General features: G+C 50.5%; 1 protein-coding gene across 5 annotated transcripts; it reads left to right on the top strand.

Annotated features, from left to right (window-relative positions):
• The first annotated feature begins 617 nt into the window (after positions 1-617).
• FBXO17 (F-box protein 17) lies at positions 618-27265 on the top strand. Of its 5 annotated transcripts, none has more exons than XM_027044614.2 (7): positions 618-857; positions 15221-15403; positions 21921-22283; positions 23096-23207; positions 24907-25002; positions 25776-25911; positions 26708-27265. In XM_027044614.2, the coding sequence occupies exons 3-7, from the start codon at positions 21938-21940 to the stop codon at positions 26849-26851; spliced, it is 834 nt and encodes a 277-aa protein (XP_026900415.1). In that variant the 5' UTR covers positions 618-857; positions 15221-15403; positions 21921-21937; the 3' UTR covers positions 26852-27265. The 5 variants fall into 5 exon arrangements, with proteins under 5 accessions (XP_026900415.1, XP_026900416.1, XP_026900413.1 ...); XM_053211108.1 differs by lacking the exon at positions 618-857 and adding an exon at positions 12192-12328; XM_027044615.2 differs by lacking the exon at positions 15221-15403 and having other exon boundaries at positions 618-873.

Genomic DNA, 27265 nt, shown 5'->3' with positions numbered 1-27265 from the left:
GCCCAGGAGGTCAAGAGAGAAATGGGTCGTGGTCCCATCCTTGCTGCTACTGAACCTCGGATATTTCAGTGGTTTTCAGGGAAGGAGGCAGGTTTCCAAAGTGGGGGCACGCGGGCTGTCGTTGCCGCAGAGAAGTACGCGTGGCAGAGAGGTCCTCCTCAAGCACAAGCCGGGCTTCTGAGACTCTACGCTGGGGACGCAGTGTAAATGCGAGAGAATCCCTGGGGATAGGAACTTGATCCAATGTTTCAAAACCAGGCCCAGGGTCGGAGTCACAGCTAAGCCATTTACAGCACTGGCCAGATGGCGGGAGAGACGTTTTGAATGGCGGAGGCGGCTGTAGGCAAGGAGGCCGGAACGAGGAGGCAACAAGATTTGGGGGGGAGGAAGCAGCTGGAACCATTCCCGCGGCAGAGGCTCTTGGGGAGGTGGACCTCGCTGGGAGGAGGTGGCTGGGGGGGTGGGGGGGGACCGGGACCCGGTATCAGATCGCCGGGCGCTTGGCAGCAGGAACGCGCGTGGTGTGGGGAGGGGGGGGAGTGTAAGCTCTCCAAGGGGCGGGCCCCCGGGTCCCAGAGCGCGGGGGCTGAGCGTCCTCCCCGCCCCGCCAGGCGGCAGCTGGGCCCTCCCCCGGCGCCTGCAGCCTCCCGGATCCCGCCCCTGCCTCGCTCCCGCCCGCCGCAGCCGCCCGCCCGCGGATCCCGGAGCCGCCGGCCCCCGCAGAGGACCGACTGCCCAGACTGCGGGTCCCGGGGCTCCCTGGGCAGGGCCGATCCCAGGGAGCCCCCCTGACTGCCTCCCAGAGCAGGGTGGGGAAAGGGATCTTAGCCCGCCGCCGCCTCCGAGCGGGCCGCCAGGTGAGCGCCGGGACAGGTAGGGACGCAGGTCGGGACGGGTGTCCCGTCCCACTCGCCCCCGGGGCGCCCGGGGAAGGACTAACGCCCCCAGACCCCCGCGGGAGGGGCGGGTCCCCCCGGAGTCCTTGTTCCCCAGCGCCCCTTCTCCTGCCCTGCCCGGGTCCTAGGCTGTCCCAGCCAACTTCCGCCCCTTTAAGTCCAGAGTCGCACGGACGCACGTTTGAAAGCCCCAGGTCGTGCGGAAAGGGCTTAAAACGGGTCCTCTGACGCCCACGCCTTCCACCCAGCTGCTCCTGGGCAGAGGCCACAGTGGAAGAAACTCCCCCTCCCCCCAAAACGTACCCGACCAACACGTGTACTCCGCAGCCGGCGAGAGGCCAGACCCCTTTTACCAGCTCTGGTTTCTTCTGTTTCTTCTGGCTGGCAGCCCCTTCGCCAAATCGGTGAATCAGAAGGCTCAGAGCCCCGTTTCTCGATTTAGCAACTTGGGCACAGTTTGTTTTTAGCTGCGGCCGCTCCTCCCGATTTAAATTTTGTTCTTCTAAGTTAACTTTTGCAGCGTTCAGTAATATTTCTTAACGCTCCATATCTTGTTCTTTCAGTCTGGATCCTTCAAGTTTAGAGAGCATCTGTTAACTAGCAATTTTGAAAGGCTGCAATATTAGGCACCTACTTTTAAAATAAATACTTTTTTAAAGTGCCCCAGTACCACCCAAGAACAAAAGACAAATGAGGCAGACGAAGCTTTGCAGCAAAAACAGCCCCTTAAGCAACAGACCCCGGCCCCACGGCCAGTTAAAATTATTTGTAATTAATCGCACATTGCTCGCAGTTTCCCTATTGGCTGCTTTCATAACGTCAAAAAAGTGTTTTAAACGTCTTTCTTGTTCTATGAAATATTTATAGGATCTGTTTGACTCCCCATTTTGTGAGGCCTGGCTGATGAATCTATTTTAATAATTTTTTTTTCTTTTAATTTTAGAGAGAGCGCGAGCAGGGGAGAGAGGGTCAGAGGGAGAGAGACAGAATCTTAAGCAGGCTCCGGGCTTACATAGGGCCCTGGGATCCTGACCTGAGCCGAAATCAAGAGTCCAGGGTTCAACCACCCAGGCGCTCCTTCTTTAATAATATTTTGTAAGTTTATTTATTTGAGAGCGAGAGCGCGCGCGCGCGCGCGCACACACACACACACACACACACACACACACACGCAGGCGCGCAGGCGCGCAAGTGGGGGAGGGGCAGAGAGAGGGAGAGAGAACCCCAAACAGGCTCTGTACTGTCAGCGCAGAGCCCCACGCAGGGCTCAATTTCACCATCAGTGAAATCATGACCTGAGCCAATACCAAGAGTCCAGTGCTCAACCCACTGAGCCACCCAGGCGCCCCAATATTTTTTAATAAAGTTTTTGTATTTATTTAAATACGAATTTTTTCATCCAATCAAGTTATAGATGTGATTCACAAATCAAATAGAAATGAGTCTGCCTTTTTATTTCCTATATATATAAAAGCAATATCTTTAAGAGCACGGAAAGGGGGAAGCAGTGTTTGATCTTTTTTATTTTATTTGGGGGGGCAGTATTTTATCTTTTACTTTTTAAAATATTTTTTAAGTTTATTAATTTATTTTGAGAAAGAGAGAGAGCAGGGGAGGGGCAGAGAGAGAGGGATAGAGAGAATCCCAAGCAGGCTCCGCACCATTAGCATGGAGCCCGATGTGGGGCTCAAACCCACAAACCACGAGATCGTGACCTGAGCTGAGACCAAGAGTCAGGTTCAAAGCCCGGCTCTGCGGCTTTTGTGTCAGGTGACCTTGGGTCCGTGGCTCCCCTTCTCCAAGGCTCAGTTTCCCCGGCTGAAAAATGGCACCTCCCTCCTGGAGCTGTTTGTGAGGCTTCTGTGAGATTTGATAAAGCCCTTGCCAACGTGCCGAGAGCAGTTACTGTGCGGTTAACGGTAGCTGGTAGTTTATGAAGGCTTTTTCTTTCTTTTTTTTATTTTCTTGTTTCTTTTTTTAAATGTTTATTTTTGAGAGAGTGTGAGCGGGGGAGGGGCAGAGAGAGAGAGCTGGGGACAGAGGATACGAAGCAGGCTCAGCTCTTAGAGCAGAGCCCGATGCGGGGCTGGAACTCACCACCCGTGAGATTGTGACCAATGCGTGACATACTCACCGGGATAGTCAAATCCACACCAGTGTGACTCAGCCCTGCCACCAAATGGGTCTGGGAAAGACTTCCGGTTTTCCAGGTTTTTGGATTTGGGGACTGGGGAGAGGAGATGGGGACCTGCACATTTCTCATTTTACGGAGAGGAAAATCCACTCAGAGAGGGAAGCCCGTTCCCCCAAGGTCATGAACAAGAGTTTGGGGTGGGGCTGGCCCAGGAGTGACTGACCATATAGAACCTGCGACACTCACCTTCCCCACAATGCCACTTTCTCTGCGGGCTGTCACCAGCAATTTCCGAAAGCAATGTCCCTTACTAGCCTGGTGATGCCTCCTCGCCCAGAAATATCACTGCTGCCTCCTGGGAATGAGATGATGCACAGAAAGAATTTTCCAGAGTGCCTTACCCAAAGAAAGCACTTGGCAAATGTGAATTATAATTTGTGCAAAGATGCAGTGAGACTGTTTCCTTCCTGGGTTCAATAACATCAGTGGTGTTTATTGATAGCATTAATATTTTTTAAATGGTGAATTATAACATCCATACAGAGAAGTATATAAAACAGATGAACAGTTTAACAAATAATTGTAAAATATGAAACCAGGGCCCAGGTCAGCAGCAAGAACATCGTCAGCCCCCAGAAGCTTCCCTGTGGGCACCTGGTTAATAGCCCTCTCCCTCCCCACAGGGGAAACCAGCACCCTGACTTTTACGATACTCACGTTCCTATTTTGCTCTTTTTATTTTTTTTGGTTTTTTTATGTTTGTTTTTTTTTATTTTTGAGAGAGAGAGACACACACAGAATCCGAAGCAGGCTCCAGGCTCTGAGCTGTCAGCACACGGCCCGACGCGCGGCTTGAACTCGCGAACCGTGCGATCATGACCTGAGCCGAAGCCGGACGCTCAACCGGCGGAGCCACCCAGGCGCCCCTATTTTGTTCTTCTTTATATGGTTTTAGTACCCACGTGTGGATATTAACGACACTTTATTAGTTTAGCCTGTTTGCGAACTTTCTAAGAGTAGCACCATGGGTGGGAGTATATAGTTTATCATCCAAGCAGGAAACTTTAGAAGTAGTGGAGGTCTGGAATTACCCGAATTACCCTGGGGACCATATGTGTCGCAGACCAGGGCTGCCCCGCGCAATTCAAGTTGCCCGGGTGTCCCAGGACTCAACGTTCTAGGTGCCTTGCCGCTGTTCTGTGACGACCTTAATTTACTCCTACATCCTCCAGTGGATGGATGGGTCATTTCCAGACCGGAGCTGTCAGAGACAATTGTGTCATGAACATTCTAGTGTGTGTTTCCCGGCTCTGGGGTCAAATGGCTGGGTCCCGGGGCAGGCACACATTTTCAACTTCAGTAAAAAATGCCCATCTAGGGCGCCTAGGTGGCTCAGCCGGTTGAGCGTCCTACTCTTGATTTCGGCTCGGGTCATGATTTCGCGGTTTGTGAGTTCGAACTCCACCATCGGGCTCTGCGCGGACAGTGTGGAGTCTGCTTTAGGGGCACCTGCGCGGTTCAGTTGGTTTTGGCTCGGGTGGGGTTGAGCCCTGTGGCAGGCGGAGCCTGCTTGGGATTCTCTCTTCCTCTCTCTCTGCCCCTCCCCTGCCCTCCCTTGCGCCCTCTCTCTCAAAATAAATAAATAAATATTGAAAAAAAAAACCTCATAAAACAATAATCGTACTTTTTAAAGATTATTCGCTATTGACCTTTGTAACTTCAAATGTTATGCTTCACTTCTTTTTCTTATGCTGGCAACTTTTGAGTCCCGTGACGTGAAGCAGGTGAGCCAAGCATCTTGGTTTCCCCTCCTCCCGCCTTGGTTTCCCATCTTTTGTTCCTTGTGCATTTATTTTCACAGTGTCAAGGTTGATAACATCTACAGTCTGTTCTGTTACCATATTTAAGTCTTAGATGCTTTCACTGTAGAGTTTCCAGGGTTTTCCTGACAGCTTCAGTGAGGTGTAATTTACACACCATAAAAGCCAGCCCTCTAAAGTGTGCAATTCAGTGATTTTTTAGTGAATTTACAGAGTCGTGCAGCTATCACCAGTTTTAGAGCATTTCTGTCACCTCCAGAATATCCCCTGTGCCTATTTGTGGTCACTTCCCCGTTCCCCAGCCCAGCCCCAGGCAACGACTAATCTTTCTGTAACTTTAGATATGTCCTTTGGGGACATTTCATGTAAATATATCATACAGTATGTGGGGTTTGTGTGTGTGTGTGTGTGTGTGTGTGTGTGTGTGTGTGTGTGTCTGGCTTTTTTCACTTAGCATGCTGTTTCGGGGTTCATTCATATCGTGGTGTGTACCCATTCTTGGTTCTTCGTGCTGCCGATCAGTGTGCCGTTGTGCGGATAGACCACGTTTTGTTTATCCATTCACCAGCGGACGGACGTTCGGATCGTTTCCAAATAGATAATGTTGCTGTGAACGTTTGCAATCAAGCCTGTGCGTGGACACGTGTTTTTATGTCTCGTGGGCAGGTAGTCTCGTGATAGAATTGCTGTGTTTCGTGGAAAGTTTATGCTGAGCTGTTTTTGTTAATGTTCACCTTTCAATGAAACTGCCTGTTTTCCCAAGTGGCTGTCCCATTTCACGTTCCCATCAGCAACATGCGGGGGTTCCAGTTTCTCCGGGTACTGGCCAATCTTTTGAACAGTAGCCATTCCGGTGGGCCTGACATGGTGTCTCATCGTGATTTTAATTTGGAGTTCCTTAATGACTAATGATGTTGAGCATCTTTTCATGTGCTCATTAGTCATACACATATCATCTTTGGTGAAATGTCTCCTCAAATTCTGTGTCTATTTTTAAAGTGGTTTGTTTGTCATACTGTTGAATTTTAAGTGTTCTTTATATATTCTGGATACGAGTCCTTTATCAGAGACATGATTTGCAGACATAATTCTGCCAATCTATAGCTTGTCTTTTCATTTTCTCACTGGTGTCCTTTAAGCGCAAAAGTTTTAAATTTTGAAGATGTTTAATTCATCCATTGTTTTCCTTATACGAATCACACGTTTGGTGTCGTATCTACGAAGTCTTTGCTTGACCCAAGATCATTAGAGTTTTCTCCTATTTTCTTCTAAAAATTTTTATGGTTGTAACTCTTACATTCAGCTGTATGGTTTATTTTGAGTTGATATTTGTGTGTGGTATGAGATAAAGGCCTAAACTCATCTTTTTGCATGTAGATTTCCCATCACCGTTTGTTGAGAAGACAGTCTTTATGCTAAGAGACCAGATCTTAAATGTTCTCACCACAAAAAAGAAACGATAATTAAGTGACATGATTGGAGGTGCTAGCTAATGCTAAAGTGGTAATCGTCTTGCAATACATAAATGTATCAAATCAACACATACACCTTAAATTTACACAATGTTATATGTGAGGTGTATATATATATTTATATGTATATACTCAGATATATATATACATATACATACATGTGTGTACATATATATATATTTTTTTTTTTTTTTTAAGAAGAATGTCCCTATTTTAGTGAGAATGTCTCTAGCCTCCAGGTCAAATTGATTCTTTTTTCTTGCATATTGTCAAATTGACATAACATGGATACAGTTAGTGTATATATTTGGACCACGATTTTCTTAAGCAGTTTTTTGTTTTTCCTGCAGTTTGTCAGAGCTTTAATTTTTCCCTTTTTTTCTGAGTTGTTTTTATTTTTTTAAGTGCATTTACTTATTCTGAGAGAGACAGAGGTAGTGCAAACAAGGGAGGGGCAGACAGAGAGGGAGACAGAAAATCCCAAGCCGACTCTGCACTGCCCGTGCAGGGCCCAATGCAGGGCTCGAACCCATGAAACCACGAGATCATAACCTGAGCCGAAACCAAGAGTCGGATGCTCAACAGACTGAGCCACCCAGGAGTCTCTAGGATTTTGTATTTTTTTCCAACGTTTATTTATTTTTGGGACAGAGAGAGACAGAGCATGAACGGGGGAGGGGCAGAGAGAGAGGGAGACACAGAATCGGAAACAGGCCATCAGCCCAGAGCCCAACCCGGGGCTCGAACTCACGGACCGTGAGATCGTGACCTGGCTGAAGTCGGACGCTTAACCGACTGCGCCACCCAGGCGCCCCAGGATTTTATATTTTTAAGTTTTTCTAAGCGATCTCTGCAAAAGAACGTGGAGCTCAAACTCAAAACCATGAGATCAAGTCACATGCTCCACTGACTGAGCCAGCCCGGTGCCCCTTTAATTTTTCCCTTTTGAGAGAGGTATTTTCTGGGTTCTAACTCATCCAATCTACTTTTGGGGAATTTTTTTTCTTCTAGAAAACATTCTTCCTTTCATAATATCCTGTTCTTACGGTGTTTTGAGTATCTTCTCTAATCTAAACATACCCAGGGCAAATGTACCAATTTGCAGGGCCCAATGCAAAATGCGTGTATGGGCCCCTTGTTTAGAAAGGATTGAGAATTTCTGGGGCGCCTGGGTGGCTCAGTTGGTTAAGCGTCTGACTCCTGGTTTCGGCTCAGGTCATGATCTCGCGGTTCGTGGGTTCGAGTCCCGCACTGGGCTCTGTGCTGACGGCATGGAGTCTGCTTGGGATTCTGTCTCCCTCTCTCTCTGCCCCTCCCCTGCTCTCTCTCTCTCTCTCTCTCTCTCACTCTCTTTCAAAAATAAATAAACATTAGAAAATGATTTGAGAATTTCTAGTTGGCAAGAGCAGAACATTACAATAAGCACAGAGCCCCTCAGATAAAGGACCACATGTGACTGTGGGGGTCACATCCCCATGAAGCCTAAAGCCGGCCTTCTCTGCTATTTTCCTTATCATGTTTATTTGGCCCTCTGAATTGTTCTCTTTCCTCTGGGGTCAGTTTGCTACAGTTCTGCCCTTTTCCCTCAATACTTCTGTTTCCGGCTGCTAGTTTCTTGAGGCATCTGGTGAGCCTTCCTCGTCAATCCCATTTTCAGACAAACAAGGGGCTGGGTGGCTTTTTAAAAGTAACTCAGGGGCACCTGGGTGGCTCAGTTGGTTAAGTGTCAGACTTCAGCCCAGGTCATGATGTCACAGTCTGTGAGTTCGAGCCCCACGTCTGGCTCTGTGCTGACAGCTCGGAGCCCGGAGCCTGCTTCGGATTCTGTGTCTCCCTCTCTCTCTGCCCCTCCCCCACTTGCGCTCTGTCTGTCTCTCAAAAATAAATAAACATTAAAAAAAATTTTTTTTAAATCAAAGTAACTGGTCTGATGGGGCCGGCTCAGTCGGTAGAGCACATGACTCTTGATCTCGGGGTCATGAATTCGAGCCCCACGTTGGGTGTAGAGATTACTTAAAAATAAAATCTTAAAAAATAAGTAACTGTTTTGAAATTTGGGGCTGTTAGAAATATAGTCCTGCTTTCCCACTGGCTTCTTAGTCTAGTTGAAGGGATGACTGAGAACTGTGTTTGGGGACAGCACTTGGTGTTAGGAGGGAGAAGCCAGTCTTTGCTGGGAGTGAGCTCCCAGAGGCTTCATGCAGTTTCTTTATTTCTTTTTTTAACGTTTATTTATTTTCGAGGGAGAGGGAGAGACAGAGCGTGAGCAGGGGAGGGACACGCAGAGAGAAAGAGAGGGAGACAATCTGAAACAGGCTCCAGGCTCCAAGCTGTCAGCACAGCACCCGATGCGGGGCTCAAACTCACGAGCTGTGAGATCATGACCTGAGCCGAAGTCGGAGGCTTAACCACTCAACCGACTGAGCCACTCAGGCACCCGGAGAGATCTTTTAAAGTAGAAATGAGCAGTCGCCACTGAGGTCTCTCCGGCACATCCAGTCTGCCAGTCGTCACGTATTTGAATAAGGCCTTTCCAGACCATTCCGTCCAACCGAGCTGGCTTAGAACAGAAGAACCACCTTGCTGACATTTAGAATGGTGAAAAATAGGAGCACCTGGGTGGCTCAGTCAGTTAAGCGTCCGACTCTTGGTTTTAGCTCAGGTTGTGATTGATGGGGTTTTGGGGGTATGGGTGGTGGTCGTGGGCTCCGGCCAAGAAAGAATTCTTGAAGACGTCTTTGGTGCAAAAAGGTGATTTTATGAAAGCCCGGGGACAAGATCCGTGGGCGGGAAGAGCTGCCTTCATGCAGTTTCTTTAGAGAACAGTCCTCCAGTATGGTTTTGTTTTGTTTTTCCCGTGGATGAATGTTGGGCAGCCGGAGACCTGTGTGGCGAAGCACGTGGGGAGCAGGAGAGGGAGTGGGGAGCCCATAGGCGCAGTCATTGCGAAGACGGGCCGACCTCTGTCCTCACTCTGCTCTCTCACTCTCCGCCTGCACACCTCCCCCAGCCTGGCCCCCCTCGACCCCTGGCTCTGGGTCCAAAGCCTCTTGAGGTTAGGGTTAGCCTCCTTGAGGCTCCATTGTGCCCACTTTGAGTTTGACCCTGGCCCCTCCACTTGGGTCTGCTTTCTGTCTTTCTGGAAAATAGTGGCATTCCTTTTTTGTGGATGGGCTTCCTCCTGTTTACTTTGCGTTTGCATTTCTTTGCCGTCCATAGAGAGGACGCCCTTTGAGAGGGAGATCAGGCTGCCCAGATTCCAATCCCCGGTCCATGGTCTGACTGCTGTGTGACCTTTTGGGAGTCATTTTGCCTCTCCGGGCCTCAGTTTCCTCCTGGTGTGATCAACTGGGATAATACAGAAGTCACAAATGGCCACACCCATTCAGTTCCTGGGTCTGCAGATCTGTCTTTTATCTGGCCCATACGGTGCCTTAATTTTTTTCTAATGCATTGCTAACCTTTAAAAATTGGGTGACTTCACATGGAAACTGGGGTTTCCAGTTTCTTTTGAACAAACTGGAAGATGTGGCCAAAGCAGGCCAACCTTCCTACTTGGCGGTAAAGGAGCCAGAGTACAGATTGGCACAGACTTCAGGCTGGCTGTACCTTCTGGTTTGCCAAGCACCACCACTCCCTGTTTCCTCCTACCCAGCGGCCTCGTTTAAGATACTGCCCATCTCAGGGGCGCCTGGGTGGCTCCGTCGGTTGAGCGTCCGGCTTCGGCTCAGGTCATGATCTCACGGTTTGTGAGTTGGAGCCCCGCGTCGGGCTGTGTGCTGACAGCTCGGAGCCTGGAGCCTGTTTCAGATTCTGTGTCTCCCTCTCTCTCTGCTCCTCCCCTGCTCATGCACGCGCGCGCTCTCTCTCTCTCTCTCTCTTTCAAAAATAAGTAAACATTAAAGAAAAATGTTTTAAAAAGGATACTGCCCGTCTGGGAGTTAAGCGTCCTATTCTTGGTTTCAGCTCAGGAAGAGATCTCCCAGTTTGTGAGTTCGAGCCCCACTTTGGCTTGGTGCTCATGGGGGCAGAACCTGTTTGGGATTCTCTCTCTCTCCCTCTCCCTTTCTCTCTGCCCCTCCCTTGCTCCCTGTCCCTCAAAATAAATAAACTTTAAAAAAAAGAAAAGGATACTGCCTGTCTGTTGGAGGCATTTGAACTTGGTTTTCCTGGGATACCGTTTCCAGGGCATCTAGCACAGTATCAGGCACATAGGACTGTTACTGTTAAGAGGCCAGCCAGGGGCAGCAGTGTGAGTGGGGGCCCAAACCCAGCCCTTGCTCTCATTGCCAGGCCAGGCTACCCCAGGGTTGGATTCACCCAAAAAGGATGGCTTTTTTTTAAAGCTTTATTTATTATTATTTTTTTTAGTATTTTTAAAGTTTATTTATTTATTTTGAGAGAGAAAGAGAGCACATGTTAGGGAGGGGCAGAGAGAGAGGAAGAGAGAGAGAATCCCAAGCAGACTCTGCAATATCAGTGCAGAACCCGATGGGGGACTTGAACCCATGAACCTCGAGATCATGACCTGAGCCAAAGTCGGCCGCTTAACCGACTGAGCCAAGATTTTCTTTTTCTTTTCTTTTTTTTTTCTTTTTTTAAGGCATCCCTTCCAGGGGTGCCTGGGTGGCTTGGTCAGTTGAGCATCTGACTTTGGCTCAGGTCATGGTCTTGAGGTTTGTGAGTTCAAGCCCCACGTCAGGCTCTGTGCTCACAGCTCGGAGCCTGGAGCCTGCTTCGGATTCTGTGTCTTCCTCTCTCTCTGCTCCTCCCCTGCTCACACTCTGTCTGTCTGTCTCTCTCTCTCTCTCAAAAATAAACAAACATTAAAAAAATTTTTTTAAATAAATAAATAAAAATAAAAGGCATTCCTTCGGGGTGAGGATTGAGCCTGGGTGGCTCAATCAGTTGGGTGTCCAATCTGCTCAGGTCATGATCTCACGGTTTGTGGCTTCGAGCCCCATGTCTGGCTCTGTGCTGATAGCTCGGAGCCTGGAGCCTGCTTCGGATTCTGTGTCTCCTTCTCTCTCTGCCCCTCCCCTGCTCACGCTCTATTTCTCTCAAAAATAAATAAGCATTAAAAAAAAATGTTGTTTTTTTTTTTAATAAAAAGGCATCCTTTCTGGATGGCTCAGTTCGTTAAGCATCTGACTTTGGTTCAGGTCATGATCTCACAGTTCGTGGGTTTGAGCCCCACTTCCGGCTCTGTGCTGACAGCTTGGAGCCTGGAGCCTGCTTCAGATTCTGTGTCTCCTTCTCTCTCTGTCCCTCCCCCACTTGCTCTCTCTCTCTCTCAAAAATAAACACTAAAAAAATCTTTTTTGAAATCAACCCAAAGACTGATAAAAGCCAGCATAGGCCCTGATTATCAGCAGCTCGTCTGACTTCTTGAAAGGGAAGCCACATCAAATCTTTGAACCTGCATGTAATTCTTAAGAGCAAAGAATTCTGATCTCGGCTTATTGAGAAACAACATCAGCGCTATGGTTCAAGAGCAAAGACTTAAAATTAATAAGGGAAGATGTCAGGTAGAGGACACTCCCCCGAGAGCACGAAAAACAAGCCATTCTGTCAAAAATTAAAAAGACAATTGACAACACGTGGTCCTGGCAACTGCACCTAGACTGAGAACACACCGTTGAAGGGACTGAGAACGGCCCATTGTTGCCGAGAAAACCTATTGGGTGTTTTTTTGTCAAGTGAAATATACACTTACTGTATGATCCCAGAATGTCCCTCCTGGGTATTTACTCATGAAAAATGAACATGTATGTCCATACAAACACTCGTACCTGAATGTTCATTGCAGCTTTATTCATAACAGCCCCAAACGGGAAAGAGCCTGATGTCCCATCATGGTGAGTGGATAAACAGATTGTGGTTTATCGGCTGGATGGAATACTCCTCAGCGATAAAAAGGATCCAAGTACCGATTGACGCATGCAACAACGTGGGCGGATCACAGAGACGTTATCCTGAAGGAAAGAAGACACAGGGGAACATACTGTATGTATCAGCCAGAGTCCAATCGGGGGACAGAAACCAGGCAGTAAATTGAAGGGAGAACGTTTAATAGACAGAATTATTAATTATAGCAGGGAAAATAGCTACTAAGAAATGAAGAGAATGCTAAAGAATATAGAAATAGCAGAGATCGGGAGCAGTACCACCTTTGTGATCCAAGACTGAAAGCTTGAGGGCGCCTGGGTGGCGCAGTGGGTTAAGCCTCTGGCTTCTGCTCAGGTCATGGTCTGGCTGTCCACAAGTTGGAGCCCCGCATCAGGCTCTCTGCTGTCAGCACGGAGCCGGCCTCAGATCTTCTCTCTCAGTCATCCCCCACTGGCACGCTCTCTCTCAAAAATAAACATTAAAAAAAAAGACTGAGAGCTTGAGAAAGATGACAGTCCCAGACCCTGATCTCATTCGAGAACTCTTGGAGGAGGCTCACAAAGGGCATAGGGGCCGCCCCCCGCCCCGGTCGTGCTGCACCTTGAACTTGATGGAAAGGCCCCCCCCTCCGGAACTTGCCAGAAGTCTGTCCAGCGGGATGCTGGGGAATGCAGTTCGCAAGAAGTGGGGCGCTCGGGGCAATAGGAAACCGCCTGAGGGGACGGCGCTGGCCGCGGGGTGCTGGCAGGCACGGGAGAAGCTTGCACGCTGCAGGTGCCTGAGAAGCTGCCCTGGGGCGACGAAGCTGGAAGGAAAAAAAAAAAAAAAAAAAAAGCCTTCTTCCTGTCGTGTTCCTCTGGCGCCCTCTACTGGGGAAATTCAACCTGTCAGCCGGCACAGAAAAGTTTAAATGGCCAAACTCCAGTTTGGCCAAGGGGGAACTATGAGGCAGTATATGCCTCTGTGGATTCGCCTTGGGGAGAGGGTACACAGGGGAGGGGAGTGGGCACGTGTGAAGCTCCCTGCCCCGTCTGAGCTCTGCCAACTCCTCACAGCACCCGCGCTGAACGGGTATGTTATATGATTCCATTTGTATGGGAGTCTAGGAAAGAATGTTAAGCATATGATGTTATGGTTCGTGGGCTCGAGCCCCGCTTGGGGTGAGCCCTGCTTCTCTCTCACTCTCTCTCTTCTCTCTCTCTCTCTCTCTCTGCCCCTCAGTCACTTGTGCCCTCTCTCTCCCTCTCACAATAATGCTAAAATGCTAAAATTTTAGCCTGGGTGGCTCATCGGTTGAGCGCCTGACTCTTGGCTTCAGCTCGCGTCATGATCTCGCAGTTTGTGGGTTCGAGCCCCAGGTCAGGCTCCAAGCTGGTGGGGTGGAACCTGCCTGGGATTCTGTCTCCCTCTCTTTCTGCTCCTCCCCTACCTGCTCTCCATCTCTCTCAAAATAAATAAAAATTGAAAAAAATCAAATAATCTTTAAAAATGATGCTGAAATTAATAAAGGTAAAATCAATACAAATTCAGCAATAACATTAATGAAGGACGAACATCCTATAAAGTGAAGACCACTTAATGAATCATGAGCCTTGAAAAAGAAATTCTAGGAGCTCCCGGGTGGCTTAGTCAGTTAAGCGTCCAACTTCGGCTCAGGTCATGATCTCATAGTTCTCGAGTTCGAGCCCCACATCGGGCTCTGTGTTATCAGCACAGAGCCCCGTTCAGATCCTCTGTCCACCTCCCTCTCTCTGCCACCACCCCCCCGCCCCCCCGGTGCGCTCGCTTTTTCTCTCTCTCTCAAAAATAAACATTTGGGGAAAAGAAAGAAAGAAAATGAAATTGTATTATTTGGCCTTTGACAAACGTAGGCTTTAGCTGGAGAGACCGTATGGAGATAGACAAGAGCCTGCCAAGCCCCAGCTGTTCGAGGCTCCGCATCCCAGGCGCCAGGCAGGGGACTGAGTAAGCCCTCAGATGACCCAGCCGCACCCCTTCCAGATGACAACTGCATTCCAGCCCCCGAGAACTGCCGACCTGCGCCCAGGCAACTCCCAGAGCCAGAAAAAAAAAATCATAAAATAATGGTTATTGTGAGTGGACTCCAGCGAACAAACCATGTCAATGGTGTCATCACTGAGCCATGGAGGTATTTGGGGGCAATATTTTCCAGTCACTATAAAAAGGCCACTGGCCCCACACAATTTGAGGAACTGCTGAGGAGAGAGATAAGCGAGCTTACTAGTTTCTAGGGACGCCTTCGCTTTAAATAGTCCCATATTTTGCTTGGCAAGTCTGGGGAGAGCTTCTCTGACATCTTTTTGTCCCTTGCCGTGGACTACCATCTCTGCTTATTGTTAGGGTTTCTCCTAAACCTTTTACAGAAAAGACTCAAGCTGTACAGCCTGGTGAATATTTAACACACACATACAGCCAGGCCTCGGGTCAGGAAACGGAAACAAAATCCTTTCTAAATGAGTACATCTCTGCCTGCTTAGAATTTCTTTTTAATATATATGTATTTGGGGGGCGCCTGAGTGGCTCAGTCGGTTGAGCGTCCGACTTCTGCTCAGGACATGATCTCACAGTTTGTGAGTTCGAGCCCCGCGTCGGGCTCTGTGCTGACAGCTCGGAGCCTGGAGTCTGCTTCGGATTCTGTGTCTCATTCTCTCTCTGCCCTTACCCCGCTTGTGCTCTCTCTCTGCGTCTCAAAAAATAAAAAATGTAAAAAAAAAAAAAAGAAACAAGCATATATGTATTTTTAAGTTTATTTATTTATTTTGAGAAAGAACGCACAAGCAGGTGAGGGGCAGAGAGAAGGAGACACAGAATTCTGCGCCATCGGCACAGAGCCCGATGCAGGGCTTGAACTCACGAGCCCTGAGATCATGACCTGTGCTGAGATCAAGAGTCGGATGCTCAACCGACTGAGCCACCCAGGTGCCCCTGCCCAGTTAGAATTTTTAATGCTGCCTGAAATTCTCTTAGCAGAGATTTTTTTTTCTTAAGATTTTATTTTCAGGTAATCTCTACACCCAACGCGGGGCTCAAACTCACAACCTCGAGATCAAGAGTCACAGGCTCCACCGAAGGAGCCAGCCAGGCGCCCCAATGGCAGAGAATTTGTTGTTGCCCTTCAGCACATGTGGTCACCATGAAGTGGGCCATCGTGTCATCGACCACAATCTCAAGGTGCAAAAGACTCCGGATGGTTAAATAAAATGAAATAAAGGTATCACACCAACAAAAATACCTATCGTCAGAATAGCTAAAACATGGAAGCGGCCCATGTCCAACAGCCGATGAATGGATCAGCAAAATGGAATATTAAGCAGCTTTAAAAAGGAAGGGAATTCTGGGACGCCTGGGTGGCTCAGTCGGTTAAGCATCCAACTCTTGATTTTGGCTCAGGTCATGATCTCAGGGTCGTGGGATCAAGCCTCGAGTCGGGCTCCATGCGAGGCATGGAGCCTGCTGGAGACTCTCTCTGCCCCTGCCCCACTCTCTCATCAAATTTTTTTAAAAAGGAAAGGAATTCTGATTTATGCTACAACACGAATGAACCTTGAGGACATTACGCTAAGTGAACAGGCCAATCACAAACCGGTGCTGTATGATTATTCCTCTTACGTGAGTTACTTAGAGTGGTCGAAATCATACAGACGTAAAGGACAGTGGTTAGCGGGGGCAAGAGGTTAGCGGGGGTGGTGGGGAATTACTGTTTTACAAGCTGAAAAGACTTTTGGAGATGGATGGCAGGGATGGTGACACGTTAATATATTTAATATCACTGAATTGTACACTTAAAAAGGGTTATGATGCTAAACTTTATGTTACATGGGTTTTACCACCAAAAAGAAAACGATGGAGAAAAAGAATTAGCCCCGTAAACAGGCAACAAATATAAATAAAGTAGATTTCTGAATTAAAAAATGATAATACGCCAGTAGTCAGTACTTAACAACAGCATTGTTCAAAAACAAAAAATCAAGGGCGCCTGGGTGGCTCAGCCGGTTAAGGGTCGACTCTTGATTTTGTGAGTTCAAGCCCCGCATTGGGCTCTGCGCTGTCTGCAGGCTGACAGCCTGCTTGGCATTCTCCCTCTCTCTCTGCCCCTTCCCTGCTTGTCCTGCCTCTGTCTCTCCCAACATAAATCAGTAAACTTAAAACAAAAAATCAAAGAAACCAAAAACACATGCTATTCCCGAATTACGTTTCCTAGGTTCAAAGGAGATAAATACGTTTCATAGGCAAGGAAGTGGGTAGTCGGGATTGGAACCCAGATTGGTCTGTGTCTGCACTCAGGGTGCCCGCTGTTTCTTACCGGGTGGGGGCTCTTTTGGCTTTTGGGGGAGGACAGTTCTTTGTGGAAGGTACCCATCCCACACAGTGCAGGTCACTGAGCCTTGTCCCATTTAGTTAGTGCTGCATAACAGACTACTCAAAACATAGTGACCTAAAACGATAACCTTTATTTCACGGCTCTGGGGGTTGGCTGGGCTCAGCTAAGCTGTTCTTAGAGGCTCACACGCAGTGCCGTCTGACAGTGACTGGGGTTGGGTCACCTGAAGGCTTATTTGCCCCTGTGTCTAGCCCCCGGGACGTGACTCAAACAGCTGGGGCTCCCCAGACTTTTCTCCGCCTGAATTCACGGGGTCTCTCCAGTGCGATGACTTCAGGGCAGCCAGACTTAAGCAATGACTCGGGCAGGGGTGTCCTGGAGCTGGCTTGTGAGACCAAGACTTTGGGCAGCTCTCCAGCCCCACAGTTCGGGGACTTCATGTTGGTAGCTTGCGATGAGCGGCGGCAGGTGCATTTGCCCAGACGTCAGTAAATGCTATGGACCCAGACTCTTTTTGTCCTCCTTGTTAACCATTTAGCCCGCGCACCCACTGGAGTCAGGGCTCCCAAGGCACCTGTCCCAAGAGAGCCAGGCAGTGACCTGTATCTTTTACGACCCCGCCTTGGAAATCCCTTAGCGATGTCACATCTGTGGTGCTCTGAAAGTTGAAGCAGTCACAGAGGTCTGCCCGTGTCAAGGGGAGGGGTGTGGACTCTTAATGGAGGGCAGTCAAGTCCCAGAAAAACATGTGACGTAGGATATGTTACTATAGTCATCGTGGTCTGCAGAGCGTCACGGGTCCTGGAAACTGCCTGCCAGCAGCATCCCCTGGTCGCTGTGCCGGCCAGTAAAATAACCACACCCCTCCCCCCCCCAACATACGCAGCCCCAAACACTCTGACAGCAGGGCATTGTTGTGCCTTACATGTCCCATACTGGCTCAGCCAATAGTTGGCATTCAGCCGTGTGGACATTATGGCCATAAGGCTCCTTATGGCCCTTTAAGCAATTTGTTTTGTTTTTAAATGTGTATTTATTTAGTTTAGAGAGAGAGAGTGCGCGCACGCGCACACACACACTCACACACACACACACACACACACACGGGGGAGGAGCAGAGAGCGAGGGAGTCACAGAATCCAAAGCAGGTTCCAGGCTCTGAGCTGTCAGCACAGAGTCCGGCACAGGGCTCGAACCCACAAACTGTGAGATCATGACCTGAGCCAAAGTCGGACGCTTAACCAACTGAGCCATCCAGGCGCCCCCCACTCCCCCCTCCCCAGACAAGCATTTTGTATACTCAGGGCTCGTAAGGTACATCACTTGAAGGTCCTTGCTCCTTGGCAAAGTCTGCCCGCACTCATCTTGTGAGGAGGCCACCCCAGCTCCAGAGATCCCTTGTTCGCCAGTGTCCAGCACATTCGTTTTTTTTTTTTTTTTTTTTTTTTTTGATCAGCACATTCTTAAGGAGAGCCAAGCCAGAAAACCACACTCTGATGAGTTTCACGTCCATGACAGGCAAATTGGTAAGCTTGGTATTAAATTGTTGCTAATTATTAATGCAACTAAGAACCACTTGGGGAAAAGCACACCCTGTCTCTTGAAGCCTGTCTTATAACCAATCACCGAATCAGGGTGAAGGGGGGTATCAGGACCCATGTGGGTGGATCACTAGCCCGACGCAGGCTTCTTAACAAAACCTTAATCAACTTATTTAAAAATAATAACAGCTGTCACGAGTTGAGCACCTCCCGACGTTAGACAACATAACAACATAACAAGCATTAGATCGTTGGAGCCTGTTAACCCGGGGCAACCTCCTGTGATCGGTTTGCCCATTACACGAGATGATGGGATTCAGTGAGATGACCCAGCTTAAATGCGCGGCACAGTCGCTTAATAAAGGCCCAATAAATGTCACCAGATGAAAAAAATCATAGCTAAATGGCTATTCGTCATTCTTTTATGATGGGTAATAATAATAGCAACTAACATAATTTGGCGTTCAATATTAATTTAATGTCACTCATTTCTGAGACACAGCGGTTTTTCTTAAGTGCTTTACAAACATGAACCCGTTTCGTCTTTACAACAATCCCGTGCAGTAGGTACTGTTACCATCCTCGTTCTCAGAGAAGGAAACGGCACTAAGAGGTTGAGTGATGTGACCTCGGTCACATAACCACCTAGCGGCAGAGCCAGAACTTGAACCCAGGCTGGCCAGGATCCAGCCACAAGGTGTTCATCGCTAGGCAGTTCTGCCCCGATGGAGAAAATGCAGTGAGTTTCTCACTAGGTCTTGAGCTCCATCACTGAGTTCTTGCCAAATAAAGGTGTTTCACCTTGCCGTGCCTCAGTTTCCTCATCTGTGGAGTGGGTTTCTGATGTGATGATTCATTTGTGCATTCCATGAACATCTGTTCATTGAACACTTACTATGTGTCAGGCACTGGTGTGGACGGTGTGGTGTGTAATATACAAAAGAAACAATAACTTTTCCCCATGGTGATTATAATGCAGTTAGGGAGACAGGCAATAAAGAAAGTAAAGTAGATTATATATACTTGTGTGTGTGGTGTGTTAAGAGGTGATAAGAGCTTTAGAGAGGTATAAAATAAGGATAAAGGAAGGGGGAGTAGGTGGTGATCAGGAGGCCCTGAAATTGTAAACAAGGCGGCCAAGGATGGTCTCATGGAGAACTTGACATTTGAGCAAAGACTTGAAGTCTGGAGGTGAGCCTAGAAATCCTCTGGATCCGGGTGGCAGGAACAGCCCATGCGAAGGGCCTGGGGTGTGGGGGCTGGTGTCGCTGGGCAGAGGGGGTAAGGGGGAGATGAGGGCAAGGAGGTGATGGGGGCAGACTGTGTGGGCGCTTGTGGGCCACAGTGAGGACTCTGCCTTTATTCTGAGTGAGGTGGAGCCCGAGGGGGGCGGGCGCGGGCTCTGAGCAGGACAGGGACAGGACCTGACTCAGGTGCTCACCCCGACCTGGCTACTAGTGAGGAACAGACACCTGGGGAAAGAAGCAGGGAGACAGTGATGGGCCAGGTGGGAAGTGTACGAATGGGCAAGATCCCCAAGGGAGTGAGTGGTGATGGAGAATACAGGAGGTTCAAATACCAGTCCCTGACATTGCCAGATCAGAGGGAGGATGGACAGTCAAGGAGACTCAGCAGGAGCCACCAGGCAAACTCGGAGGGGTCCAGAGGTTGTGGGGCTTGGAGCCAAGTGAAGAGGGAATAACCCTCAATGGCAAGTGCTGCTCAACAGGTCCAGCAAGGTGAGGACTGAACTCTGACTTTGATTTAGCACCGAGGGGGTCACTGGTGACCTTGGCATGTCAGGGGAGCGAAGCCTGATTAGACAAGATTTAAAAGAGAACAGAAGTAGAAAATATGGAGGCAGAGACTGGAGACAGCTTTTTTGAGAAGTTTTACCATAAAGAGGAGCAAAGAGGGGTGCCTGGGTGATTCAGTCGGTTAAGCATCCTACTTCAGCTCAGGTCATGATCTCACGGTCCGTGGGTTCGAGGCCCACGTCGGGCTCTGTGCTGACGGCTCAGAGCCTGGAGCCTGCTTCAGATTCTGTGTCTCCTTCTCTCTCTCTGCCCCTCCCCTGCTCATGCTCTGTCTTTCTGTCTCTCAAAAATAAATAAACGTTAAAAAAAATTTTTTTAAAGAAAAACATTTAAAAATTAAATTTAAAAAGAGAGAGAGAGAGAGAGAGAGGAGCAAAGAAATGGGGCCAGAGCTGAAAGGGGAGGTGAAGTGAAGAGAGGGTTTGTTTTCAGACGAGAGGGATGACTGTGTGGACTGCTGAGGATGATCCAGTGCGAAGGGGGAATCCAAGGTGTGTCAGAGAGTGAGGAGAACTTGAGACTGAGGCCTGGAGTGAGCGGGAGGGGTGGGAGCAGGCCGAGCTGGGGGCTGGGGGCGGGGGCTGACGTTTGCAGGGCAATCAGAGGGGAAAGCACAGAGGCCACGGGGCAGGTAGCTGGTAGATTGGGTGATGGGTACGTGTGAAAGTTCACTTCTCATTGCTTGTATTTTTTCTGCAAAATAAGAAAGCAAGGGGAAAGTGAAGAGGTGGAAGGCAGGGTGTGATAAGCTAGGCTAGCGCTGGGGGAGAAGGTGCGAAATAGTTATGTATAGAGAGGAGGAGCCTGTGGATAAGAGAAATGGTCTCTGCTTGCCGGGCTGGGCTGGCCCGTGTGGGTCAAGTTCACAACCTTGAAGTGAGACCAGCCAGTGGAGTTGTGTGTTCTTTGGCGACCTTAAAGTGGGTAGGCAGGGGGCTGATTGAACCAAGGTCACGTGTCGGAGGAAGCCGGAGGCCAGGATGTATGCAAAGAATGTTTTTAACGAGTATCTGAGCAGTTTAAACTGGATAAGGAAGACACGAGGACTTGGGGGGATGAGGGGCAGTGAAAAGGAGGTAGACACAAAGGATGGGGGAATCACAGTGGGCTGGAAGGATTGTGGGGGTCTGGGGCACTGGAAGGAAAGAGCTGGAGAGAGAAAGGGTGATGGTTGGCAAGGAGATTGGGGTCTTGAAGAATCTGTGGTTATTGAGACAAGGTCTAGGTGTGACCACAGAAGGGAGAAGAGAGCAGGTCAGAGAACAGAGAGGCCGGTGGCCCAAGGAAGGATCATATACCTGGATGTGGAAATGACCAGGGATGTTGAGAAGAGCAGCGTGAGTGGCAGTGAGCCTGAAGCTAAAGTCATGAAGTGAGTAGTGATCTGGGTCAGCAGATGATGCACAAGGCGGCCTAATGAACCGCCTATTCTGATGACACAGGAATCATAGCTGGGGAGTTTGAGGGGAGGATGGGAGAATGGTCTGGAAGTAGCACCAAGGAGCAAGATTCACCCATTTGGAAGGGTCACAGGAGAGCTAGGTTTTGGTCAGAGCAAGATGACAAGAATGTTCAGCGAAGAGAGCGAGGAAATGGATTTTGCTGAAGACAGTTCAGAAGTTTCAAAGGCCCAAGGAGTTGGGAGCCGGCTGGGCGATGGGGGTGGAGATGGTTTCCTCCTCGGTGGGTTTTTCTGTGTGTTCGTGGTCATACACGTAAACTGACTAGCCTGACTCAAGTGCACCGGCCAGACATGGAAGCCGTGGTGAGCGGCAGTGGGGGTCATGGTCAGACCAGGGGTATTTTGCTCGAGGGGGAAAGGTGGGAAACCGATCGCCCCAGAGCCAATGAACGGTCAGGAAATAGGTACCCGGTTTTCACGGCCCTAGCAGTCCCCTGGTCCTCCACCGGAGCTGGTGGGGTCATGGTCAAGCTGCAGGGACCTTCGTCCTGGGAGAGATGAAGGGAGGCCAAATTGCCCTCACCTGCTGACCCCTCTCAACCCGCAGGATTCCGGCGGCCTGAGATGGGCGCCCGGCCTTCGCGGCGGCGGCTGCCCGCGGACCAGCCCATAGCCTTGGACGCGCTGCCCCCGGAGCTGCTCGTGCAGGTGCTGAGCCACGTGCCGCCGCGCGCATTAGTGACGCGCTGCCGCGCAGTGTGCCGCGCCTGGCGCGACGTGGTGGACGGGCCCACCGTGTGGCTGCTGCAGCTAGCCCGCGACCGCAGCGCCGAGGGCCGCGCACTCTACGCCGTGGCCCAGCGTTGCCCGCCCAACAACGAGGACGAGGAGTTCCCGCTCTGCGCCTTGGCGCGTTACTGCCTGCGCGCACCCCTCGGCCGCAACCTCATCTTCAACTCCTGCGGAGAGCGTGCGTGCCGGGGGCGGAGCCAGGGGCGGGGCCGGGGAGACCGGAGTGTTGTAGGGGGTGGGGGAGCCGAGCCAGGCTTAGTGGGCGTGGTCAGGATAATGAGGCAGGGCGGGGCCAGGCAGGCAGCCAGGGCGCGTGGCCGAGGGAAGAGGAGACTGGGAAACTGGCCAGGGTGGTGCGGGGAAAGAGATGGACTGGGGCGGGGGGTGGGGGCAGGTGCTGTGGGCAGTGAAGGAAGACGAACTGGATGGGCGAGAAAGCTGGAGGAGCCAAGAGTCGGGCCCCGGCAGGAATGACACGTGCTTGGACTGTAGATTCAGTGGGCGGGGTTAAAGGGGGCGGAGCCGGGGAGGACTCGGGGAAAGCCAATTGGGTGGCTGGCGGGGGCGGAGCTTGCATGGAAATATGAAGCCGCATTGAGAGCCAGTGGGGAGGGGGAACTGAGCGAGTGGGCGGGCCCAAGGCAGGGGGAGCCAGGAGGCTGCTGTAAGAGGGGATGGGACCTTGACGGCAAGAGCCCGCAGTTAGGGAGAAGTCCAAGTGGGTAAATGAAGTAGATGAAGGGAGACAGAACTGGAGGCGGGGCCGAGTGGGGCTGAGGACGAGTTGAGTGGAAGGGCAGGGCTGAATGACGCGGTGGTAGGGTGGGAACAGGAATGCCCGCGTCTGGGAGGCGGGGCCAGAGTGGAAGAAACCCGGGGCGGAGCGCAGGAGGGAGGAGTCGATGGGCGGGGCAAGCTGAGCTGTGGCGGGCGGTCGGCTGGGCGAGCGGCAGGTGAATTCCTCGTCTTCAAGGTTGTTGTATCCCACAGAGGGCTTCAGAGGCTGGGAGGTGGAGCACGGCGGGAATGGCTGGGCCGTGGAAAAGAACCTAACACTGGTGCCGGGGGCTCCTTCCCAGACCTGCTTCGTGACTTCTTTCCAGTGAGTGGCCCCTGATCCCTGGGGCAAGGGCCCTGAGTTGGGAAGGGGACCCTACCTACATCCTCTCTTTCCCTCATTGATTTACTCAAATATTTGTTGAGGGCCTGCCAGTACCAGGCCCTGTTTTATATGCCAGAGAGATACCAGGAAAATTCAGAAATGCGGTGGGGGAGACATTAAACACATAAAACAGTGAAATAATAATGACAACAAAACGACAAACATTTACATATAACTCTTTGAATCCTGGCAACAGCCCTGTGACACAGATAGTATGATTATCTCCACTTTATAACAGGCACAAAGCGTAGCCAACATCTAGTAAATGGTGGAGCTGAGATCTGGGCCCAGGTGGTCTGGCGCCAGAGCTTCTGATGGTGATAAGTTCTATGAAGACATCAGAACAGTTGACTGGTTGATTCTCTCTATTCTCCTACCTCTTACCCATTTTCCTTGTTCCCTCCCCCCATATTCAACCATTCTCATGTGGCATCATCCAGCTCGCTAGTAGTTGCCAGTATATTGGGCATGAAGTGATGTCTCATTGACGTTTTAATTTGCATGTTTTGATTTACTAATAATTAAGCATCTCTCCAAGTGCTTGTTAGCCTTTTGGAATCCCTCTTTTGGAAATTGCCCGTTCATCTTTTCTATTAGGGTTGATGTCTTATTCTTGTTATACGAGAATTCCTCGTATATTTTAGCCCCTTGTCCGTCCTGGCCATCTACTATCTGTATCAACTGTGTCCCTGGTGTTCTTGGTTGTTATTTTCACATATCAAATGCATTGCTTTTTTGCTTTAGAATGTGTTTTTGAAATTTTGGGTAAAAAAAAACAGTCCCTACCCAACAGTATTCTCTCATAGTCTCTTCTAGTAGCCTCATAGTTTTATCTTTCACATTTAGATCTTTAATCCACCTTTGAATACGGCGTGCCACTTCTATCGCTAACGAAGTTGCCAAATATACCTAGGTCTGTCCCCGAGCACTCTGTTCTCTTCCACTACGCTATTTCTGTTATGACGGCATGTTCAAATTAGGGGGGGGACTGTTTACAGAGGGGTAGGCAGACCACAGGGGAGACTGCGTGAACCTTAGGCTAGTAACAGTGAGGGGAAGGGGCATTACCAGCCCTGGGCCTGACAAAGGTAAGGGGAGGACGCAGCTCCTAAACCTGAGACAGAGAAGGCTGTGAGGAGAGGGTCCCGTGGAGCTGTATCCTTTCATGAAGAGACATAGCAGTCCCACGGTGATCCATTGGGAGGGAGCCAGGAGGCCACATAACCTGATTTTACTCTCCTCTCTCCCTTCCCTCCTGCTAGAGCTTCCCATCTGGGAGGTGGGACCCATCTGGGACCCAACAGGAAGGGGAGAGTAAGGGAGACCAGTCCACACAGGTAGTACACCCTCAGACTTGGGCCTCCGCACTTTAGGAGACTCCAGGATTGCCTGCTCAATGTTGAGCATCCATTTGTACTCCTGTCGCAGTCCCCACAAATGTTAGGGACATACAGGTCAGCCTGTATCCGGAGCCTAGAGCCTGGTGGAGAATGGTGGAGGGGATGTGAGAGGCCAATGGGATTGCCCAGCCCATCATATATCTTGTCTAGTAGAGCAAACCCCAAGGGAGGCTTCTTGGAGGAGGTGATTTCTGGGCTGTGACTTTCTGCCTCATCCCTACACCATCTCCTCTTTCCAGATGGTGCTTCAAGAGGCAGCTTGTGGACTTGGTGATGGAGGGGATGTGGCAGGAGCTGCTGGACAGCGCCCAGATCGAGATCTGTGTGGCCGACTGGTGAGGAAAGAATGGCAACCTGTCCCAAGCGTCACCCGTGGTGGCAGCAGTCGCGCAGAAGGGGTTCACCTGGGCCCCCATCAACCCCCTGGGCTGGCCACTGCTACTGTGCTCCTGGAGTGAGGCTGAGGTGGGGGGAAGTGATGCTCTCACAGTTGCAGAGGCAGGGAGGGGCAGGGTTTTGATGAGCCCAGAGCCCCTACTCTGCACTCTTCCCTGTCCCCCGTCAGCAGGCCCCAGGGTTGTTGACATGGGGGCCATTGGCTGGTGCCCCATCTCGCCCACTCCTCCCTCATCGCCCACACTCAGTACGGACCCTAAGGGTTTATGGACACCCAAGGCCCCAGGAATGTTTGGAGCACTGTGCCCTGAGAACTGAGACTCAGGGGGGCAGAGTTGGGATGGAGGCACTGGTTCCAGAGCACTCGGGCTCTTCCTTCAAGCTCTCAGTCCTCCATCAAAGTCTGGTTTCTTCCCTGGGGCTCTGGCTCCTCCCCAGAAATACCCAGGCTTCTCCTCCCCTGGGGGCGGTGGTTCCTCCCAGACACACACACACACACACACACACACACACACACCACAAAGCCTCTAGAATCCACCCCAGGGGCACCCAGGCTCTTCCCCGCAAATTTCCAGGATTGATCTCTCCATGTGCAGGGTGGGTGTGTGCGACCCTCACCCAAGTGCAGGGAGGCTTAGTCCTCAGCCTCCCTCTCCCGGCCCCAGAGACCGGGTGGGTGGCGGGGACATCAAGGTTCACCACGACCTGGCAGGTGGGGTGCCCGCGAGAACTGTGGCTGCATCTACCGGCTCCGGGTCCGCCTCCTGGACGTGTACGAACACGAAGTGGTCAAGTTCTCGGCCTCCCCCAACCCGGTCCTTCAGTGGACTGAGAGAGGCTGCCGACAGGTGGGTCCAGACTGCCTTGTGCCAGACACAAGAGGCCACATCTTGTAGGAGTGCAGTTATATGAAATGTCCAGAATAAGCAAATCCCTACAGAGAGAAAGCAGACAGACTAGCGATCGCCAAGCCTAGGGGAAGGGAGGGATTGGAAGTGACAGCTAACGGATATGAGGCTTCTTTCTGGGCTGATGGAAATGTTCCAGAATTAGATAGTGGTGATAGTTACATAACATTGTGAATATAGGTAAAAGCCACTAAATTGTGCAGTTGAAATGGTGCAATTTGCTAGGTGAATATTAACTCCGTAAAAGAGTTTCGCAAAGGATAAGAAGTGCCAGAAGCCAAAGATCTTCCATGGCCCACAAGGCCCCACGTGATCTGCCCCTTCCCTCACTGACCCATCTCCTGTTCTCTCATTTGCTCCAGATACACTTCTACCCCAGGGCCTTTGCACTGACCGTTCCTCTGTTCCAAACACTCTTTGTCTCTGTCCTAATCCCCGCATGGCTCTCTCCCCTCCTTTGGGTTTCTGCTCTAGTGTTGCCTTAGTGATGCCTTTGCTCACTCACTTTACAACCCCACCCTCCTGCCTACCTTACCCTCTGCCTCTTACCCCCGGCTGTCTCCAAGGTCTGAGTCCCCGACTAGACTGTCAGGTTCACCAGGTTGTTCTTCGCTGCTGTAGCCCCAGCACCTAGAGCAGGGCCTGGTACCTACTTGATCCTTGGGGAGTGCCTGTTGAGGTGGAGGAAGGCAGGGCCCCACAGCTCCTCAACCTCCCGCTCTCCTTCCCCATACAGGTGTCTCATGTCTTCACCAACTTTGGCAAGGGCATCCGATACGTGTCTTTCGAGCAGTATGGGAGGGACACGCGTTCCTGGGTAGGGCACTACGGCGCCCTCGTGACCCACTCCAGTGTGAGGGTCAGGGTCCGCCTGTCCTAGCCGACCAGCCTGAGCCAGCCTTCCAGAGTGTACTGCCGTCTGCCAGACATCATCAGTCAAAGACAGCTTTGCAGTCGGGAGCCGGATGCCTGTGGACAGTGAGGGTCCCATGTGGCCCATTCCTGGCACACCTGCAGTGAACCCCACTTGCTGCTTCAGCACGGTATCACACATGCTGTGCAAGAAACCAGGGATCTAGGGCGCCTGGGTGGCTCAGTAGGTTGAGTGTCTGCCTCTTGATCTCAGCTCAAGACGTGACCTCGTGGTTTGTGAGCTCGAGCCCTGTGTCGGGTTCCACGCGGACAGTGCAGAGCCTGCTTGGGATTCTCTCTCCCTCTCTCTGCCCTCCCCTCACTCATGCTCTCTCTCTCAAAATAAATAAAATAAAAAAGAAAGAAACAAAAAGAAACCAGA

Source organism: Acinonyx jubatus, chromosome E2, assembly GCF_027475565.1.
Source record: "Acinonyx jubatus isolate Ajub_Pintada_27869175 chromosome E2, VMU_Ajub_asm_v1.0, whole genome shotgun sequence".
NCBI classification, from domain to species: domain Eukaryota; kingdom Metazoa; phylum Chordata; class Mammalia; order Carnivora; family Felidae; genus Acinonyx; species Acinonyx jubatus.
The sequence above is the reverse complement of the archived record's forward strand: the minus strand, read 5'-3'. Positions and strand labels throughout refer to the sequence as shown.

What these genes read in the sequence shown, in the direction of transcription:
- FBXO17 (XM_027044614.2), top strand. Translation starts at nt 21,938, where the DNA reads ATGGGCGCCCGGCCTTCGCGGCGGCGGCTGCCCGCGGACCAGCCCATA. An exon ending in CTTCAACTCCTGCGGAGAGC is followed by an intron (nt 22,284 to 23,095) that starts GTGCGTGCCGGG and finishes TGTATCCCACAG; the next exon opens with AGGGCTTCAGAGGCTGGGAG. An exon ending in CTGAGAGAGGCTGCCGACAG is followed by an intron (nt 25,912 to 26,707) that starts GTGGGTCCAGAC and finishes TTCCCCATACAG; the next exon opens with GTGTCTCATGTCTTCACCAA.